Source organism: Theropithecus gelada, chromosome 8 (assembly GCF_003255815.1).
Source record: "Theropithecus gelada isolate Dixy chromosome 8, Tgel_1.0, whole genome shotgun sequence".
NCBI classification, from domain to species: domain Eukaryota; kingdom Metazoa; phylum Chordata; class Mammalia; order Primates; family Cercopithecidae; genus Theropithecus; species Theropithecus gelada.
This window is the reverse complement of record NC_037676.1, coordinates 27,239,988-27,260,557: the sequence shown is the minus strand read 5'-3', so window position 1 is coordinate 27,260,557 and position 20,570 is coordinate 27,239,988. Positions and strand designations below refer to the sequence as shown.

At 36.4% G+C, this 20,570-nt stretch overlaps 1 protein-coding gene across 3 annotated transcripts in view; it reads right to left on the bottom strand.

Annotated features, from left to right (window-relative positions):
• Positions 1-20,570, bottom strand: part of FZD3 (frizzled class receptor 3) — a 71,390-nt gene that overhangs the window by 29,995 nt on the left and 20,825 nt on the right. For all 3 annotated transcript variants that reach the window (XM_025394360.1, XM_025394357.1, XM_025394358.1), the window contains 2 exons: positions 13,717-13,913; positions 6,397-7,414 (listed from right to left, as the gene is read on the bottom strand). In XM_025394360.1, the coding sequence (XP_025250145.1) occupies positions 6,397-7,414; positions 13,717-13,913 (1,215 nt within the window). The remainder of the gene's footprint in view (positions 1-6,396; positions 7,415-13,716; positions 13,914-20,570) is intronic.

Genomic DNA, 20,570 nt, shown 5'->3' with positions numbered 1-20,570 from the left:
TTGACAGGGGATGTGGGGAAGAATGGGGAGTTATTGTTTAATGGGTGCAGAGTCTCACTGATTGATTGGCTGATTTTTATTTGAGATAGGGTCTTGCTCTCTCACCTAGGCTGGAGTGCAGTGGTGCAATCACAGCTCTCTGAAGCCTTGACCTCTTGGGCTCAAACTATTCTCCTGCCTCAGCCTCCCAAGTAGCTAGGACTACAGGAGCATGCCAACATGCCTGGCTAATTTTTTATTTTTTGTAGAAACGGGGTCTTAACCGTGTTGCTAAGTCTTCTCAGTTTGAAAAGATGAAAAAGGTACTGCAAATGGATGGTGGTGATGGTTGCACAATGTGAATTTACTTAATATCACAGAACTGTACACTTAAAAATGATTAAAATGAGAACGTATACATAATGTGTGTGTATGTGTATAAAACTACAATTAAAAAAACAGGTGGCTGGTCCTCTAGTTTATCTGTAGGCTACAGTTCAGATGGGCTATAGTTTGCTGATCCTTAAGCTAATGTAACTGTGTAAGCCACATTACTTCTTTCTGCTTTAAATGCTTTTGAATGGCAGGAATGAAGCCATGCTGTCTATTTGAAAAGGTTGTTGTGGATATCAGTAACCACAGATTTTACCCACAATGACGTCTATACAAATAAGAGTTCATATTTATAGTGCTTTATTTTTTTTGAACAGGCCAGGTTTAACTCAACATCTACTTACGCAAGCAAGATTGGAAAGCACAAGAATCACAAAGGAATTCATGGGACTCACATATAGAATAAAACTTTAGCCACACCAGCACTATCTTCTAGAACAGTCTCTGAATTATTATGCTAAAGAGAAAGGAAATCCTAGAAAAAAATACTTATTGGAGGGAATTTTTAAAATGTATTCAAGTGTTATTAACCCATGAGATGTTAGGGTAAAAAACATCCCTTTCCATCAGCTTTGTGAAGGGACATTTCTGTGAAGAACAAAAAGCCAGAGAGAGATTCCCAAACTTCAATAAATAAAGGTTCTCCAAAAAAAAAAAAAAAAAATCATAAAGTTGCTTAAAGCTAAGTTCAGGAGACAGAATGAGTGTGAATGACCAAACTGGTTAATAATGGTCTTTTGGTTAAATTTAAAGTAACTATTAAATGTATTTTTAAAATTAGAAAATATTGACAATAAATGAGTTAAGCTTTCAATTCAAGAATCTAGAAAAACGAAGTAATTCTAAAGAAAGCAGTAGGAATGAAATAAGACCAGAAATAATTGAATTAAAAAGATAATCTTTGGTGGGCACAGTGGCTCAGGCCTGTTATCCCAGTGCTTTGAGAGGCCAACGAGGGAGGATCCCTGAGGCCAGGAGTTTGAGACCTGCCTGGGCAGCATAACAAGACCCCATCTCTACCAAAAACAAACAAATAAAAAGAAATAATCCTTTAACAAGATTGATCATGGGGGAAAAAAAGGAACATATATATTAGGAACAAAAAGTAAAATGGTAAAAACATTTTAAAAATGAACAAATTTATGCCAATGTATTTGAAAAGTTAGATGAAATAATGTTCCAGAAAAATATAAATGAAAAAAAAAATGCCTCAAGAAGAAATAAAAGACCTGAATAAAACCATTAGTATTGAAGAGATTAAATGGTTAACTTATAAAAGCCTACTTTCTTAACCAACTTCTTTCCTTTCACTTCAAAGATACGAGGACAGAGTTTTACAGGAGGACGCGCAAATCCTTTCCAAGAGTAGGCAGCTCTTACATGAAATATAAAACTTGGAAAGCAAGCGAGACAGATTGGTCCCTACTTGCAAACAACATGATTTCTAGAAAGAATATCTAAGAGAATCCATACACAATCAGAACTAATAGGGGTTCAACAAGGATGTCTGATATAAAACCAATACACAAAATCAATCAGGCCAGGTACAGTAGCTCACACCTATAATCCCAGTCTTTAGAAAGCCAAGGTGGAAGGATCACTTGAGACCAGCCTGGGCAACACAGGGAGACCCCATCTCTACAAAAAATAAAAAAAAATTAGCCAAGTATGGTAGCACACGCCTGTAGCCCCACTTACTGGGGGGATGAGACAGGAGGATCACTGGAACCTGGGAGTTCATGGTTACAGAGAGCTATGACTGTGCCACTGCACTCCAACCTAGGCAACAGAGCGAGACTTTGTCACAATAAATTAAAAAATTTTTTAAATGGCATGCCTGTACACCACCAACAACCAATTTAATGAAAATGTAAATAAACAAGATATCAAAACTCAATATTGCAAAAACAGCAATGTTCCCCAGATTCATTTATAAATCGAAAACGATTTCAATGAAAATCCTGACAGTGTTTTCATGGAGAATTGATTTTAAAACTCATACCGAAGAGCAAAGTACCAAGAATAGCTAAAATAGTTTTGAAGAAGAAGAACAAGGTAAGGAAGATGTGAAGTTGACACATGGTTATACAAATGAGAGAGCCTAAAAATCAAACTTGTGCATGAAAGAGGTTGCATTACAATTGAAATAGATGAAATATTTGATCTATGATGCAGAAAGCACATGTCTTATCCATATGGAAAAATAAAATTATGTTATGATATTCACAAAAATAAATTTTATGGGATTAGAGATATAACTCAAAAAAGCAAATTGTAGAAACTGCTAGAAAAAATACAGCAGGCCCTTTTAATGACTTTAGTGGCAGGGAAGGATTATCTTAAAACACAAAAGACAAAGCACAAATAAAGTGAAAAGACAAGCCACAAAGCAGAAAATATCTGTAATGCAAATGACTGGCAAAGAATACCAAGAATATTTAAACAGTAAAAAGCAAACAATCTAACAGAGCAATGGACAAAGATAAAAAATAGGTAAATCACAGAGAAACCCCAAATGGCCGATAAAAATACGAAAACACATTCAACCTTACTTATAATAAGAAAAAGGTAAATTACTACAGAATTAAGATATTATTTCAAAGGTTGGCAAAAATTTAAAAGCCTGAGAGTGCCAAAATGGGCACAAAGGGGAAACGCATACTCTGGTGTGAGTATAAATTAAAATAACCACTTGAGTTGAACGTGCTTATAGCCTACAATGCAAAACTTCCAATAGAAGCTCTTGTTCATATGTAAGAAATGAAGGTGTTATAAGAATATTCACTGAAAAATGGCTTATAACAAAAAATTAGAAATGACTATGAAATTCATCAATAAATGAGTGAATAAATTACAGTATATTTATACAGTAGCATACTCCACTGCAGTTAAAACAAATTATCAGTACACAAACCAACGTACATATTCTCAAAAACAGAAAAATGAGTTAAAAAATGAGCTACAGAATGATCTCACGTATATGCATTTTAGAAACTTGCATCAACAGCAAATTTCATGGATACATAAATACTCAGCAACAGTATAAAAATATTCAGGAGAATGAAAAATACCATATTTATGAGAAGAGTTTCTCTAGGGAGGGAGACAGAAGAGGAATGGGAATATGGAAAGGAACAGAGGAGGTATTAACTATATCTTTAATATTAGATACATAGGTACACAGACAGATATAGATACATATGCCATAATTTCAAGATTTCACAGTAGTTGGGTTGTGAGTACATGGATATTTATTTTCTATATCTCTATATATTTGAAATATGTTATAAATTTCCTTTATATTAGTAAAAGGAAACATTTTAAAAACTAGAGTTGTAGTATTAACATAAATGCAACTCAAAAACAAAATGTTGAGTTAAAGAATTTAGTCAAACATGGGTGAAACAAACATTTTTTATAACTACATATGTATTGGTAATTGTATCGGCTTTTATGGGAATGAACAACTCCAAATTCACCATGATGGTTGTCTCTGGGGAGCGAATAAGAGGAACAGGATGAGGGAAGGGTACACAGGAAGTTTCAGCTAAATTTATGACTTCTTTTAAAAGTCTGAAACAAATATTGCATTTGCTAAAGCTTACTACTGGATGGCTTTTAAAAAACATATTTATATGTAAATAATGGTAGCGACAACAATAATAGACAATAACAAGTAAGAATAGAGCCAACATTTTGAGCACCTATTATGTAGTAGCCACACTTCTCCTACCCAAGGACTAACCAGGCCCGACCCTGCTTAGCTTCCGAGATCAGAAGATATCGAGAGCATTCCGAGTGAAGTGGCCCTAGACTAGTAGCCACACTTCTAAGTATTTACATGCATAATCCTAAAAACAACCCTAGGACGTAGATTCTATTACTATCCTCATATTATGAAGAACTGAAGCAGAGAGAGGTGAAGTTCATCCAAGGTTATAAAGTTAATTAATGAAAGTAAGAAAAGAAGCTAGGACTCCTACAGTTTAATACCTTACAGTTTAATACCTTTGTTGTTATTATCATTTGTTATTCATTTCTGTATGATGGAAATATTTCTTAGAAAACACTATTAATCCCGCCCCCAACACACACACATATATATTTCAGTGTAGTTCAAACTGGTTCTAAAGATGCTAAAAGAATTCTAGGTATGTCATGAAAAAAGCAGCATCCCAACTACTTCACTGATTTACATGTTTGAGGTTTGGTATTTTTTAAGACCATTATTTCATGGTCAAACATTATTTCTTCAATAGCCCTAAAATAATAATTTACAATCTTAGAAACTGACATGGGGAAGCATAAAATATAACTCAACATCTCTCTCTCAGAAGGAAAACTGGATTTTTACCTTTAGGTCTGAAAACTCGTATTAGGAGTTTTTAGTAAGCAGTTCTGGCAAGAAATTGAATGAAATTTCAATTATTCATTTTTTCCTAGTCTCTTAAGTTATGAGTTGGTTTATTTTTTAAAAATCAGTACCTAATATTATACAATGATAAATATCATTTGTATAGGACTATTTATACCAAAATAAAAGGGAAATTGGCATTCTCAGTGATCAAAAATGTATCAGCATTTATTATGTGCTAACCCCATACTCTCTGTAGCAGTAACCACTTCTTAAATGTACATTTCTGTTACCATGTCTTAAAAATGTCTTCTCTTCTCAAGCTATATACCCACATTCTCATTACTATTATCTACAGAATGTCTTCAAAACACAAAAAAAGAAATTCTTCCTTTCAAAGAATTCACTGTATAGTAGTAGGGGAAACAAACTAGTAAACAAAAGTTATCTGTAATACATAAGTACTTCAATAAAGGTATTTAAAAGTATTAGAGTAACAAAGGTTGGAGGAGATGAAAAGGTGGCTGGTGCACTTTTATAATAGGAAATCTGGAAAATGACAAACAGGAGACACCACATTAGAGTACTCTTTTAAGAAAACTTGTTTTAAAAGAAACAAGAGAGGCTGGCATGGTGGCTCATGCCTGTAATACCAGCATCTGGGGAGGTCCAGGAGGGAGGATCACTTGAGGCTAGGAGTTCGAGACTAGCCTGGGCAACGTAGTGAAACCCCATCTCTTAAAAAAAGAAATAAAAAATGAGCTGGGCATGGTGGTGCACACCTGTAGTCCTAGCTAATCGGGAGGCTGAGGCAGGAGGATTGCTTGAGCTCCTGGAGTTTGAAGCTGCAGTGAGCTGTGATCATGCCACTGCATTCTAGTAAGACCCTGTCTCTAAATAATAATCGTAAATATATAAAAGGGTAATAGTAGGAACATAGATTCTAGAAGTACTAAAGATGGGAGAGAGAAATACTTAGCATTAACTCCTCTGATATATTTTCCTTGACTACATTTATCTAAGACTAAATCCTAGCTGTTCATTTACTACTCATGAGCAAGTCATTTAACATTTCAAAGCTTCAAATATGATGCTAGATGTTCAAGAACTCTAAATTACAGAGGGAATCTGAATAAATGATCTCTAAAGTTCTTTCTAGATTTGAAATTCCATAATTCTAAGACTACCAGAGGCTCTGAACTCTAAACTCAAAAAGAAATCACAAAATATTCAGTATGTAAAGAAGAAAAATCAAGATCATTAAGAGTTTTTATACTTGCATCTTATTTTTGCAAAACTGCTATTAATAAAACAATTTCTAACCTGAACATCAGTAAAATTCCCATAAAAAGACAGCACATTTTTATAAATGTTGGTAAAGTGCTTCTCCCCCACAATACTGCACACTTCTGGAAAAAAAAAATCACCAATAGAAGTACACTGCTTAAAAGCCCATAGCGTAGACTTGTAAGTCATCTTTTAAAATGAAGATGTCTATCAAATATGTGTATTACATATTTACTACAAAATATTTATCTCACCCTTAAAATGTTAACGTACAAGTTGAAGATTCATGACATTTCAAAAAACAGCTGATATTAACTCATTATAGTAATATGCTTTTGTTTTATTATCACACATTCTGAAATTTGTAACAAGGTTTCCCTTACCTGATATGGACACGGAATGTGATATTCTCTGCAGCGTTCTTGTATCCACGTTGTTTCCCAGATGCCACGGTAAGCTTGCTCATAAAAGTAGCATCCAATTACAACCAAGAGTGGTACGAGATAAAGAATGCTGAAAACACCAATCCGGATCATAAACTTCACTAATTTATCTTGGTTCTCCTTTTCTAATGGAATCTCAATTCGAACTCTGTTTAGGGATATAATGCCAGCTAAGAGGAGAGAAACCCCAACTACCACATACAGGCAGAGGGGAGCAAGAACAAAATATCTCAATGCATCAACATCGTAGAGGCCAACAAAACACACGCCACTAATATTATCACCTTCAATTTTATTCATCGCTAAAAGGATGATAGTTAGAGTTCCAGGGATGCCCCATGCACTGGCGTGAAACAGCAATGCTTTCTTCTCAATAGCTTCACTACCCCACTTTGGCACAGCTGCTAAAAACCATGTGATGGTAAGAATTACCCACCATACACTGCCAGCCATAGTAAAAAAATAGAGTACCATAAAAAGCATGGTACAGGCTTTATTATGAGATCCTTGTGTCACTGTAGAAGCCTTATATTGTGCAGGGATGGACGCATTGCAGGCTACTCGATCCTCAAGCAAAAATCCAATGAAGAAAATTAAGGATACCATCATGTAGCAGACTGCATAAAATATAATAGGCCTTTCAGGATAACGGAATCTTGTGACATCAATCAAAAAAGTTAAAAAAGTAAACAATGTGGCAGAGAGGCAAATGATTGAAATCAATCCTATGAAATAGCGAGCAAATGATAGTTCTTCTCTCCTGAAGTACATATTTGGACAAGGAGGTGAACAATCACGCACGTGCAGAAAAGAATAACCCAGATCAGGATCAATTTTTAACTCTCGGGGACACCAAAAACCATAGTCTCTCTGCACTGCCACTGGGGCTCCTTCAGTTGGTTCTCCAGCTAAATTCAGATCCACAAGTCGAGGATACGGCTCATCACAATCTGGGAACCTAAAAAACAAAACAACAGGAGAACTATTTTTACTTATGGGGAAATCTACCACGATCTAACAATTTGGATTTCCAAATCTGGCATTCACAACCTTATTTATTCCTGGAGAGCAAATGTAATATGTAGAAATAAAGTAAATGGTGATATCTTGTTTATGGTCCATACAACCAGATTTTTGACAGTTGAGCAAAAAATACTAGTTGTATGTCTTGAGAAAGTATGATAGCCTCGAGACAAAGAAAACAAGGTTGTGTTGCAGATATTTATGCAACTAAGGAGACCATTATCATGAACTCCCTTCATCTTTAATTTTTTTGCCAATAACTGTTTCTAAGACTTTAGACTCCCAGTAACTAGCTGTTTGCTGTTTTATATGTATCATATAGTTTCTAAGAAATTATCATTAAGTTTGCCAAACACATATATAACCTTATACTGTAGATGATTAATATCTTCAAATTTTTTAGATTTTCTAATACAAACCATTTTCTTTACAGATAATTATAAAGCCAATGACAGAATGTATTGCATTCAAGTATTTATTGGAACACTGCAATATGCCAGGAGTTAAAAAGATAAAAATACAGATCTCTATACTTGAATCTAGAAGGAGACACATACTTATAAACACAACATACACAAAATATAGCAGTGTGACACTCTGCTAGCAATTAAAATCTGTATGAGGTACAAAAATGATAATGATAAAGACAAATTAATTACCTAAGTGGTAGGAATTATGAAAGACTTCACAGAGTAAGTTCCCCAATACAGGATTTTAAATCAGTATTAGCAGTAAGCCAATCAGCATTCTAGTAAGCAAATATAGACATAGGCATAGGTGTCTGAACAGGGTGTGTTTGTTACTGCTGGAACATAAAGTGTGCATGACTTGTGGCAGGAGATGAGACTGGAGAGGTAAGCATGTTGCAGAAATGTGTGTGTGTGTGTGTGTATGTGTGTAAACATTAACAAAATTTAAAACCATGTAAACACTACAATTTTCCCATGTTACCCGATACTGATATATCTATGGAAATTATTTGTATATCTAACTGCCAACCCAACATATACACTTAGATATATAATAGGCACCTCAATCTTCAACCCTTCTGAAAGCAAATTCTTGACTTCTACTCCACAGCTTTCCCCATATCAATAAGCGGTTATTCTATTACTTCTAGCTGCTCAGGCCAAAAACCTTGGGGTTATCGTTGAGGTCCCTTATCTTTCATATACACATCACAATCTACCAGCATTTCCTGTGATTCTACTTAGTGATACATCAGGAAACCGACCTCTTCTCATTTCCTCCCCTCTGGTGCCCAGTCTGAGCCATCAATACTTCTTCCCTGGACTTCTAGAGGGGCCTCCAACTGATCTCCATCTCCACAGAGAAGCTAAAGTAATCCTTTAAAGATATGCTACTCCTGTGTCCGTGATTCTCCCTCTCTTCTGCTTAAAACCCTCTAATGGCTTCTCATCTCAGAGTCAAATCCAAATTCCCTACCACAGCTACACAGACCCTCAGCCCCAGTACTTTTCTGATCTTATTTCCTTCCATTCTCCCTCACTCACTTGGCTCCAACCACTTTGGTCTCCTGTCGTTCTGAGTTTAGGAAGCATGGTTCCACTTCAGAGTCTCTGTACTTGCTGCTCTGTTTCCCCTCTGCCTAGCCTGCTCTGCCCCCAGATATCATCATTTGTTTTCTCACTTCATTCAAGTCCCTGGTCCAAAGCCTCCTTATCAAAAAGGACTTCTCCAAGCACTCTATAGAAAATAGAATCCCTCTGCTCTCCTATATTGTATCCCTATCACCTACCGCATTTGTTCTTATTAGCATTCATTTTCCTGTGACATTGTCTACAATTTTATTTACCTCCACCACTAGAATTTTCACTCCATAAGAACAGGATCTCTGTTTTCCTCACTGCTCATTTTTGGCATCTAGAATAGTGCCTAGCACACCAAAGACATTCAATTGACATCTGTCGAACTAAAGAATGTTGGTTGAGTGAATATATTCATATAACCCAAACCCAAGTAATCAGAAAGGTAACCAGGAGCAGCGTAAAAGATAGACTTGAGTGGGGCAAAAATGGGGGCAGGGACACCAGATGTGCCAAAATGAAAGCCAAATAAGGCAGCGAGAATGAAATGGATATGAAATTAGTTAGCTAAAAGCAACAGAATGCATAACTTGAATGTGGGAGTTAAGATCAATGAAGTAGGAACAGAAGATACTTCAAGGGAATAAAAAAGTAAGCCAAGAAGTAAAATCAATTTTACATATGCCAAAATTGAGGTTGCTGAGACAAACTGAGGCCAGGATTTCCAATGGCTGCTGGATATATGTTAGGATTTTCAACAGCTGCTGGATATATGCAGGTTTTGAGCTTTGCAGGGAGAGGCTACAGATTCAGGTTTAGGAATTATCAGTATATAAATAAGAGTTAAAATAGGTGAGATGAGATTATCCAGCGAGGGCTGTAGAGAACAGGAACCAAACTCTGGGAAGCACCATTATTCAAGGGGCAGAAAAAAGAGGAAGATCCAGGAAGGAAACTGAGAAGGAACAGTCTGAGACATAACAGATCACAATAGTTCTCTTACACGATGGACTGAATCATTTTCAGGAAAGGAGGACAGGCTGAGGTTGAAGGAAATAAAGGTGAGATACAAGTTTAAGTGATACAGATTTGGCAAAAGTGCTGAGGAAAATGAACAGAAATTTTTCTGACCAAGACAAGTGGTTACAAATAGAAAATACAACTGCTGTAATTTCAGAATCATTAAATATATAGCATAATCAATTTGTAAAAAAATTAATCAGTCTATTTGGAGGTCTAAATAAGTACAGTAAGAGGAATGAGATGAAACTGCTATCAAACATGTTATTTCAAGTGATAGACCACAACATTTAAGCTAAATAAATAAACAAATGAGACCAGAAAGGGTCTATTTAGGATAAAAAGATAAAAATTCTGGGGTTGTCCATGAATTATTAGAATAGGTGCTGTCTTCATCCATTTTGTGCTGCTATAACAGAATACCTAAGACTGGGTAATTTATAAAAACCAGGGATTTATTTCTTACAGTTCTAGAGGCTAGGAAGTCCAAGTCAAGGGGGCCTGCATCTGGGAAGGAGGTGCATCCTTGGTGTACCAACCCATGGCAAAAGGGCAAGAGAGCATGGGGGTCCAGGGAGGAAAAGAGGCCAAACTCATCCTTTTATCAGGAACCCACTCTCGCAATAACTAATGCCCTCCTGAGATAATGGCATTAATCCATTCATGAGGGTGGAGTCCTCATGATCTCTTAAAGGTCTCACCTCTCAGCACTGTTGCACTGAGAATTAAGTTTCCAACACATGAACTCTGGGGGACATGAATATTCATGAAACAATCCCCACTGCAGTGGCACTCAGAGGCAGAGCCTGGCCAAGTGCAGTGGCTCAGTTTATAATCCCAGCACTTTAGGAGGCCAAGGCGGGAGGACTGCTTAAGGCCAGGAGTTTGTGACCTCCTTGGGCAACAAAACAAGACCCCATCTCTACAATTTTTTTTTTTTTAATTAGCTGGACATGGTGGCACGCACATGTAATCCCAGCTACTTGGGAGGCTGAGGCAAGAGGACTGATTGAGCCCAGGAGTTTGAGGCTGTAGTGAGCTATGACTGTGCCCCTGCACTCCAGCCTGGGCAACAGAGCGAGACCCTATCTCCAAAAAAGAAAAACAAAGTGAGGTCTTTGGGACAATTAAGGGATTAATGTCCTTATAAAAGAGGCTGCAGAGTGAGCTTGCCCCTCTTGCTCTCCTGCCACATGGGGATACAGTGTTCCTATCCACTGAAGGATGCAGCAACAAGGTGCCATGTTGGAAGCAGAAAGCAGCCCTCACTAGAAACACAACCTGCCTGTGCCTCTGCCTGAGAAATAAATTTTTATTATTTATAATTTGCCCAGTCTGTGGTATTTTGTTATAGCTGCACAAATGAACCAAGGCAACCAGTATAGTAGGTACAAAAGTATGAGAGCTATGGAAGAATAAAAGGTTGCTATGAAAGTTCCCTTTGAGGCTGGGCACGGTGGCTCATGCCTGTAATCTCAGCACTTTGGGAGGCCAAGGCGGGCAGACCACCTAAAGTCAGGAGTTCAAGACCAGCCTGGTCAACATGGTGAAAACCCGTCTCTACCAAAAATGCAAAAATTAGCTGGGCATGGTGGCGGGTGCCTGTAAGCCCAGCTCATCGGGAGACTGAGGTAGGAGAATTGCTTGAACCCAGCAGGCAGAGGTTGCAGTGAGCCGAGATTGTGCCACTGCACTCCAGCCTGGGTGACAGAGCGGACTCCGTCTCAAAAAAAAAGAAAAAAAGAAAGTTCCCTTTTTCAGAATTTAAGATTTCAAATTTAGGCAATCCCAGGATATAATGAGGACATACAACAGGTTTAATCCTATCAAAACAAATTTTAAAAATAAAGATTATGAAATTTCCATGCTTATATATAAGCTATTAAAATAAAAAGACACCTAAACAATAGGCGTTAAATACAAGAAGCATAAAACAAGAGTTCCTACCCAGGCAATTCATAATTGTTTTATTTACGGACTTCTAAAAGAGAAACTAGCAACATTTTCAGGTGTCTGGAGAGAGAAGAGATGAATGGTTAGATGGGACTAAATAAAAGGGCAGGTAAAATAGGTGGGAAATAGACAAATATGAGAAAGCAGAACATCAATGAATTGACTACAAGAAGCTAATACAGTAGTCCCCATTTAACATCGTAGATAGATTCTTTTAAACTGTGACTTCAAGCAAGACACCATACAGCAGGTCCTTAAAAATCACTGGTTTTTTTTCAACGTCATTTTGTTGTAACGTTTATAAGAAAACAAATTGGTATCCACGAGGCTAAGGCAGGAGAATCGCTTGAACCCGGGAGGTGAGGTTGCAGTGAACCAAGATCATGCCACTGCATTCCAGCTTGGGGCACAGAGTGAGATTCCAGCTCAAAAAAAAAAAAAGAGAAGAGAAAAGAAAACAAATTGGTTTCATTAAATGTCATTCTGCTTAAAGTCACATATTCTGAGAACCTATCAACAACGTTAAGTGAGGACTTACTGTACAGCATTTATTATTTCTTAAGTTTCTCCATCTGTCAAGTAAGTAACAAAATCTGCTTTACTTGCCTCCAAGGGCTATTGCCAGACAACAAACAAAATTATTTTTAAATATGAAGGAGAAAAGAAGGTTGCTTATAATAACAAAAACCTGGAAACAACCTAAATGACCATCAGTAGAAAGCTAAATAACTGTAGGATATTAATACAATTGGCCACTACACGGCAATTAAAAGGAATGTACCAGACCTACAGGTTATAGGTACAAACACAGATAGATACATACAAAAATGTTGTGTTGTTTATGGATATGCATATATGTAGTAAGAGTATATAAGCAAACATGGGAATGATTTTAAAACAAATTCAACATAAAGATTATCTCACTCCTGGGGGGTAAGAAGATAATAAGTTCAAGATGGATAATAAGGAAAAACCTTCAATTCAACCTGTATTGTTTTATTTCTTAAAAAAAATCTGAAGCCAATATTACAAACTGTTAAGATTGGGCAAAGCTAGATAATAATAGATACATAAGTATTCACCTTAATCTTTATCCTTGAAATATTTCGGAATACAAATAGGTAAAACATTGTTATATAATAAATATAGTATATTATTACTAATAACAATGCTCACTCAAATGAAACTTTAAGAATATCTAATAAATCCTCAAAACTTTAAGACATGCTTATTATAGTCTATATACTGGATGTAATTTGAAAAGTATTTGACATTTTCTGGATTTGGTATGTTAATACTTGACAGAAAAAAAGAACTGAGAGAACTATCCTACAAGTCTATAGTTAAATCATAAAGGTATTTAAGCTCCTGCAATGATGAGGTAATAAATGGTTTTCTTCTCTGTATAATTTTTCACAAATAGCACTATTTTCATAATCAGAAAAGAATGTTTTAAAGGGGGAAAAATCAACTGTCTTGATTATGTAATTCTTAAGTCTTTTAAAAACTTCTTCACAGAAATGTTTTCTTTTTCATTTAGTGCTTCCAAATTTCTAAGCAAATAAACAATTCTGAGGCCATAAAACTGCTATTCAAAATTAATGACTAATATGTACACTTCAAAAAAAGTTTTTTAAAACAGATGGAAAAGAAGACAAGTAATTTCAAACATATTGCAACATAAGAAATGATCCATGAAAATCTACAATTTTCGCACCTACTGCATTCCATATCTTCAGGCCAAGGAACACCGAACATCTCCATGAGCTTCGAACACTCACTGTAAGCCCGCTGACACAGCCTACGACAGGGAAGTGTGACACGTCCATATTCCATACAAATAGGAGCATAGAGTGCACAAAGAAAAGGCCGGAAATCCCGAGAACAATCCAGATTCACCATAGGGTGGAATGGCTAGGGAAAAGTTAAAATTGAATAATTAGTTAAAGAGCTGTATACAAGTTAAAGCTTTCTATAATATTGCAACATTCTCTTTTTCATTAAAAGAAAATTCTGAGGATTATTAAAATTTTCTGAAGGGGACTTTTTGGTTTTTTAAATAAAACTCTCCTAGCCCTACCCTTGAAGATTCTGATTTAGTTAAATGTGAGGTGTATCCCAGAATCTATATTTTAGGTGATATTAATGAAGAAGCAGGGTTGAGAACCACTGACAAAATCCATTTTACAAAGAATAAATACACAAAACACATGCACCAAATGTTCGAAAGTGTGACTAGATCGGTGACGGGATTACAAGAAATTTTAGTTTTCTTCCTTTAAGTATTTCTTTCTTTCTTTTTCTTTTCTTTTTTTTTTTTTTTTTTTTTTGAGATGGAGTCTCCCTCTGTTGTCCAGGCTGGAGTGCAGTCGCATGATCTCGGCTCACTGCAACCTCCACGTCCCACATTCAAGCAATTCTCCTGCCTCAGCCTCCCGAGTAGCTGCGATTATAGGCATGCACCACCACGCCCAGATAATTTTTGCATTTTCAGTAGAGACAAGGTTTCCCCATGTTAGCCAGGCTGCTCTCAAACTCCCCACCTCAAGTGATCTGCCCAGCCTGGCCTCCCAAAGTGCTGGGATTACAGGTGTAAGTCACCACACTTGGCCTCCTTTAAGTATTTCAATTTCTAAATTCTCTTCAATTAACAATAGTCAACAGGAGAGAGAGGACAAGTAATAGGAGAAAAAATGGGAGGAGGAGAGGAAGGTAAGTAGCAACATAGTAGCAATTTAAGCATTGAGGGTGGGGAAAGGGCTCTCACTTTGGGCTCAAATTTTCTTGATCTTTTTTCTTTTTTTTTAAAGACAGGGTCTCGCTCTGTCACCCAGGCTAGAGTGCAGTGACAGGATCTCAGCCAACTGCAACCTCTACCTCTTAGGCTCAAGCAATCCACCCACCTCAGCCTCCTGAGTAGCTATGACTACAGGCACGCACCACCACACAGGTTAAATTTTGTATTTTTTGTAAAGACAGGGTCTCACCATGTTGCCCAGGCTGGTCTTAAACTCTTGGGCTTAAGCAATCTGTCCACCTCAGCCTTCCAAAGTGCTGGGATTACAGCACCATGCCTTTTTCACATTTTAAACAGAGTTCTTTATACTGTGAAATCACATGATGTAAACAAAGCTAATGCTGTAAGTTAATATTAAGGAAAAAAAAACAGTAGCCCCAAACATAAAACCCAGTAAAATAATCATTTCAACCACAGGAATAGAAAAAATATCCCAAGGATGTGCGTCTGTGCTTTTGACTATGGAATATTTTTTGCATTTATTTATATAAAAGTTTGAGTCACTGCTGATTTTGAAGTTGTTTGAGATATTCTTACCACCAGGACTTTCTAATGTGGACGAATCAATTTGTTTCTGGACTGATGTATATTATTTTCCAGAGCCTCCTATACATAATACAATTAGAAAATCAAGAGTCACTTAAAGAAACTGATGTCAGAGAACTATAAAATGAATATAATAACTGATATATAACAAACTATGACCTTCACTTCTAAGAAAGAGTACTCTGTATTACACCAATGTTTCCATCAAGAACAACTTACAAAGAGAAAAAAAGTTTTAAGTTATCTATTTAAAGCCACTGGAGAACTGCTAAAGAACTTCAGATGGAATAAATTCAAAGAGCAGGAAAGCACAAACAGGTAGCCTGATACGTACAGCCACTTTTCGAAGCAGGTATTTGTTGAACTGGGCATAAGACAAGAGGCTAGGAATCAAGCTCGGCCTAGGCTGTGCTGGAGAACCTGAGAAACTAGCAGAGCTGTAGGTGGTCTTTTCAGGCTATAGAGACAAAATTGGAAATGAAAGAAATAAGATCTAAGTGAGAAGAAGTGGGAAGGATTGAGCCTAACACAGAGTCAGTTTTCCCTATGTGTATCTGAAAATTCTAAAGCTACACAGGGAAGGAAGCTAAGAAGCTAAGCAGAAAGAGAACAGAGTGGAGATTCTGGCAGTCTTATCAGTCTAAAGAGACATGAATTACAGTTCAACCTCCACACAGCATCTCAACATACCAAACTTTCTGCTGAGAAGTCCTGAATGACTACACCCTAGTAGCAGAGACAAATCAGAGGGAGAGACCTACCAACACTGCAATGCAGCCTCTAACTCAGCTCAGTTCCTGACTGAATTAAAGTGATCTGCTGGCTGGATACAACAGCTCACAGCTGTAATCTCAGTACTTTGAGAGACCAAGGCAGGAGGATCACCTGAGCTCAGGAATTTGAGATCAGCCTGGGCAAAACAGCAAGACTATCTCTACTTTAAAAAAAAAAAAAAGCTAGGCATGGCGGCATATGCCTGTAGTCCCAGCTACTTGGGAGGCAGAGGCAGGAGGATCACTTGAGCCCAGGTGTTCAAGGCTGCAGTAAGCTATGATCGAAGCTGCAGTGAGTTACGATCACATCACCACATTCAGCTTGGGAGACAGAGTGAGACCCCGTCTCTAAAATAAATAAATAAATAAATAAAACAAATAAATAAAAGTAAAGTGCTAATTGCATTTATCTGCTAAGCAGAAAAGAGGATTAATCTTTTCTATAGTAATATAACCTATCTGGAATCTCACTAATATTTTATAACGTCTAGCACTTAGTAAAAAATTACTGGGCATCTCAAGAGACAGGGTGATATAACTGAAAACCAAAAAAAAAAAAAAAAAAAAGTGGTGATCCAGCTCTTAGAGTTAACAGACAAGACTGTATATAACTATGACTATCTTTTTTATCTTCAATAAAAGATTAAAAATTCATCAGAAAGTTAGAATTATAATAAAATTAAAATTCTATAATTGAAATTATATTACTGAAATTAAGAACTTATTAGAGATATCAAAAGATAAGACTCGCAGAACAGAAAACAAGGCAAAAGAAAATATTCAAACAGAAGGAAGGTCACAGACCAAAAAATACAGAAAAGAGGGTAAGAAACATGTAAAACACAAAAAAGATCTAACACATGTAAATGCAATCTCAAAAGGACAGATCAGCAAGAACGGGGCAGAGGCAAAATCTACAAAGATGACGGCTAAGGATTTTCCAAAACTGATTAAAGAAAATCACCTACAGATTTGAGAAGTTCCCCAAACCGCAAGGATAAATACAAGAAAACCTCAGCTAGGCATATCTTATTTAAACAGTTGAAAACCAAAGAAAAATATGTTAAGGGCGGTCAGTGGAAAAAGGACATTACCTTCAAGGAAGTGACAGTAACTTTCAGAGTTGACTTCAGAAAACCAGAAAACAATGGAATGGCTTATTTAAAAAGCTGAGAGAAAATAACTGCAAACCTATAATCTCTAGCCAGTAAAAATATTATTTACAAATGAAGATAAATACACTTTTAGATAGACAAAAAAGGAAAAAATAGCCATCAGCAAACTGCACTAAAAGAAATGCTTGAAAGTTCTTTAGACAGAAGGGAAATGATCTAAGATGAAAATTAAAAATGAATTAAGAGCAACAAAAGGGATGACTGTGGGAAAATATAAATGAATACTCTCTGCCAACAAAAATAATATCATCTTAAAATACATACAAAATACACGTAAAATTAACATGCATTATAGTAAAGTGGAAACGGTGGAGGGTCAGAAGAACACTAATGGGGGAATGGTTGAAGTAATTATTTCTATCAGAATATTATAAGTCAAAAGTACCTATCATAATTTTTAGGGTAAACAATAAAAGAACGCACAACTAACAAAGCAACAGAAAGGGAAACAAACAATAAAAAGAAGAAGGCAAGATAAGAGAGAAAAAAAGGATGCAAAATAGTTTGAACAAATTAAAATCAAATATTAAGACTGTAGATATAAACCCAAGTAGATCAATGAAAATTTTAAAAACCACCAACAGAAAAGAAAATTATAAAAAATTATTCCATTTAAAAGAGTATCAAAAAGAATAAATACTTAGGAATAAATTTATCCAATATCACGTAAGACAGAAAATTATAAAATATTGTTGACGGAAACTGAAGACCTAAATAAACAGAAAGACATCCTGTGTTCATGGTTTGGAAGACAATGTTGTTCAGATGGCAATACTCCCAAAAAAGACCTACAGATTCAGTGTAATCCCTTCAAAAATCCCAATGGCCTTCTGTTGTTGCAGAAATGGAAAAGCTGGTCCTAAAATTCATATGGAATTACAAGAGACTCTGAATAGCCAAAACAATCTTGAAAAAGAACCAACTGGTGTACTCATATTTTCCAATTTAAAAACGTATCACAAAGCTATTATAGGAATCAAAAGTGTGTACTAGATAAGGACAGACATATAGTTTAATGGGACAGAATCAGGAGTCCAGAATTAAACCGTCACATGTGTGGCCAATACATTTTCAACAAAGATGCCAAGACTGTTCAATGGGAAAAAAGTCTCTTCAACAAAAGACAGTGGAATAAGAGAAAATCCATACGCAAAAGCATAACATTAGTCTCTTACCTTACCTTATATACAAAAATTAACTCAAAATTTTATCAAAGGCCTAAGTATAAAAGCATAATCTATGAAACTCATAGAAGAAAACATGGGGCAAATCTCCATGACCTTGGATTTAGCAGTGGTTTCTTAGATATGACACCAAAAGCACAAGTTGAAAAGAAAAAAATTGGTAAACTGGACTTCAACAAAAATAAAAGCTTTTGTGTACTGAAGGACACTATCAGGAGAGTGAACAGACAACCAACAGAATGGAAGAAAATATTTGACATTCAAGCCGCTCTAAAATAATAATTGGTTTCAGCTGATGCCAGGGAACGGCATCCTCCCAACAGATAAGAAAAACCTGAAATTGGTGATTAGCAGCTTCCCGATAAGATCTCAGGAGCTGAGGGAGTGGGCTCAAACATGTTCACTAAGAGGCAAAATAGCAGCATTTTACTGGTATATGACCTTCCTCTAGGAAGGCTAGACGGGTAAGGGAAGAATGCGTCAGGTGAGCATGCATACAACTCCAGTAAATACACTGTACATGCAGCCCCTTCCCAAGTGCTAGCAGGTTACTGCACATGCAAACAGCCCACCCCAAGGGAAGACTCAGGGGAGAAGACCCAGAAGTATGCCAACATATAAAACCATAAGTCAAATCAAACCACGCACCTGATCGCTCAAGTCACCCGCTTGGCCTTCTTCCAAGTGTGCTTTACTTCCTTTCGTTCCTGCCCTAAAGCTTTTTACTGAACTTTCACTCCTACTCCAAAACTTGCCTCAGTCTCCCACTCTGCCTTATGCCCCTCAGTCGAATTCTTTCTTCTGAGGAGGCAAGAACTGAGGTTGCTGCAGACCAGTATGGATTCGCTGCCACTGGTAACACACTTCGGTGCTGTGTGATTTGGATACATTCCAATGCTAATACAAGCACTGTTCAAAATGCCTTACACATATTATCTCATTTAACCTTCAGAACAATCCTATAAGGTAAGTACTATTATTATGAACTCATTTTACAATACACGTGAAGAAAATGAGATATAGAAAACTAAGTAGCTTTTCCAAGATCACACAACTACAAAGACAAACCCAAGATTAAGTCAAATCTCGGCATTCTTATCCAGAGCCCTTGCATTTAACAAATTTGTTGTATTCAAATCTCTCTAAGCTTCAGTTTCCTCTTCTGTAAAATGGTCTTAATAACTCATAAGTAAAAAGATAAAGTTAGCATACAGAACACAATTAATAAATGATAGCTTGAAAGGGATTGGGGAAAAGGTGCAAGTTAATAGAGCTGTAGCAGGCCTACTTGGTGGGCATAAGGAGGAACCTTGCTAAATTCCCTGTTCTCAACTGCCAAGTGAGACAGTTTTTAAAGTGAAGTTTTCAAAAAAACAAAATAAAACACAGATGAATCTCAAAATCATTATGCTGAATGAAAGAAACCAGACATTAAAAAGTAGATACTGCATGATTCTATTTATACAAAACTCTAGAAAATGGAAACTAATCCATAATGAAAGAAAGCAGATCAGTGTTGCTTGGAGCAGGCAGTAGAGAGCGGGGTGACTACAAAGCAGCACAAGAAAGCTTTTGAGGTGATAGGAATGCTCTGTATCTCGACTGTGGTGATGGTTTCACAGGATCTGTCAAAACTCATCAAACTGAATGTTTTACATGAGGGCAGTTTACTGTACTCACATTATATCTCAATAGAGCTGTTACATAAAAACAAATACAAATATTAACATTTTTCAAATAAGCAAATTGCCCTGATTTTAACCTTAGCAATTTCTGACCTCAGCAAAATCAAAATTAAATGAGGTAGCCTGAACACCAAAAATCTGAGAACAAATGGATAACATAAGAAACACTATGAAAGCTCTATGAAGTACAGAAAAGGAACTTTAGCTAACTGAATTTTAAAAGATTCTTATTGAGTACTTCCCTAAACCATAATACTTTTGTTCACTAAATCAAGACCAGGGTATAGGAAGTTTACAAACTGGAAAGTAACTTTCTAAAATTAAATTTCTGGTTTCTACAACAAAGGTGCACTACAGGGAACCTTCCATTCTTTGTTCAAATTCAAATCAACCAAGTCTTTGTGCTACCAT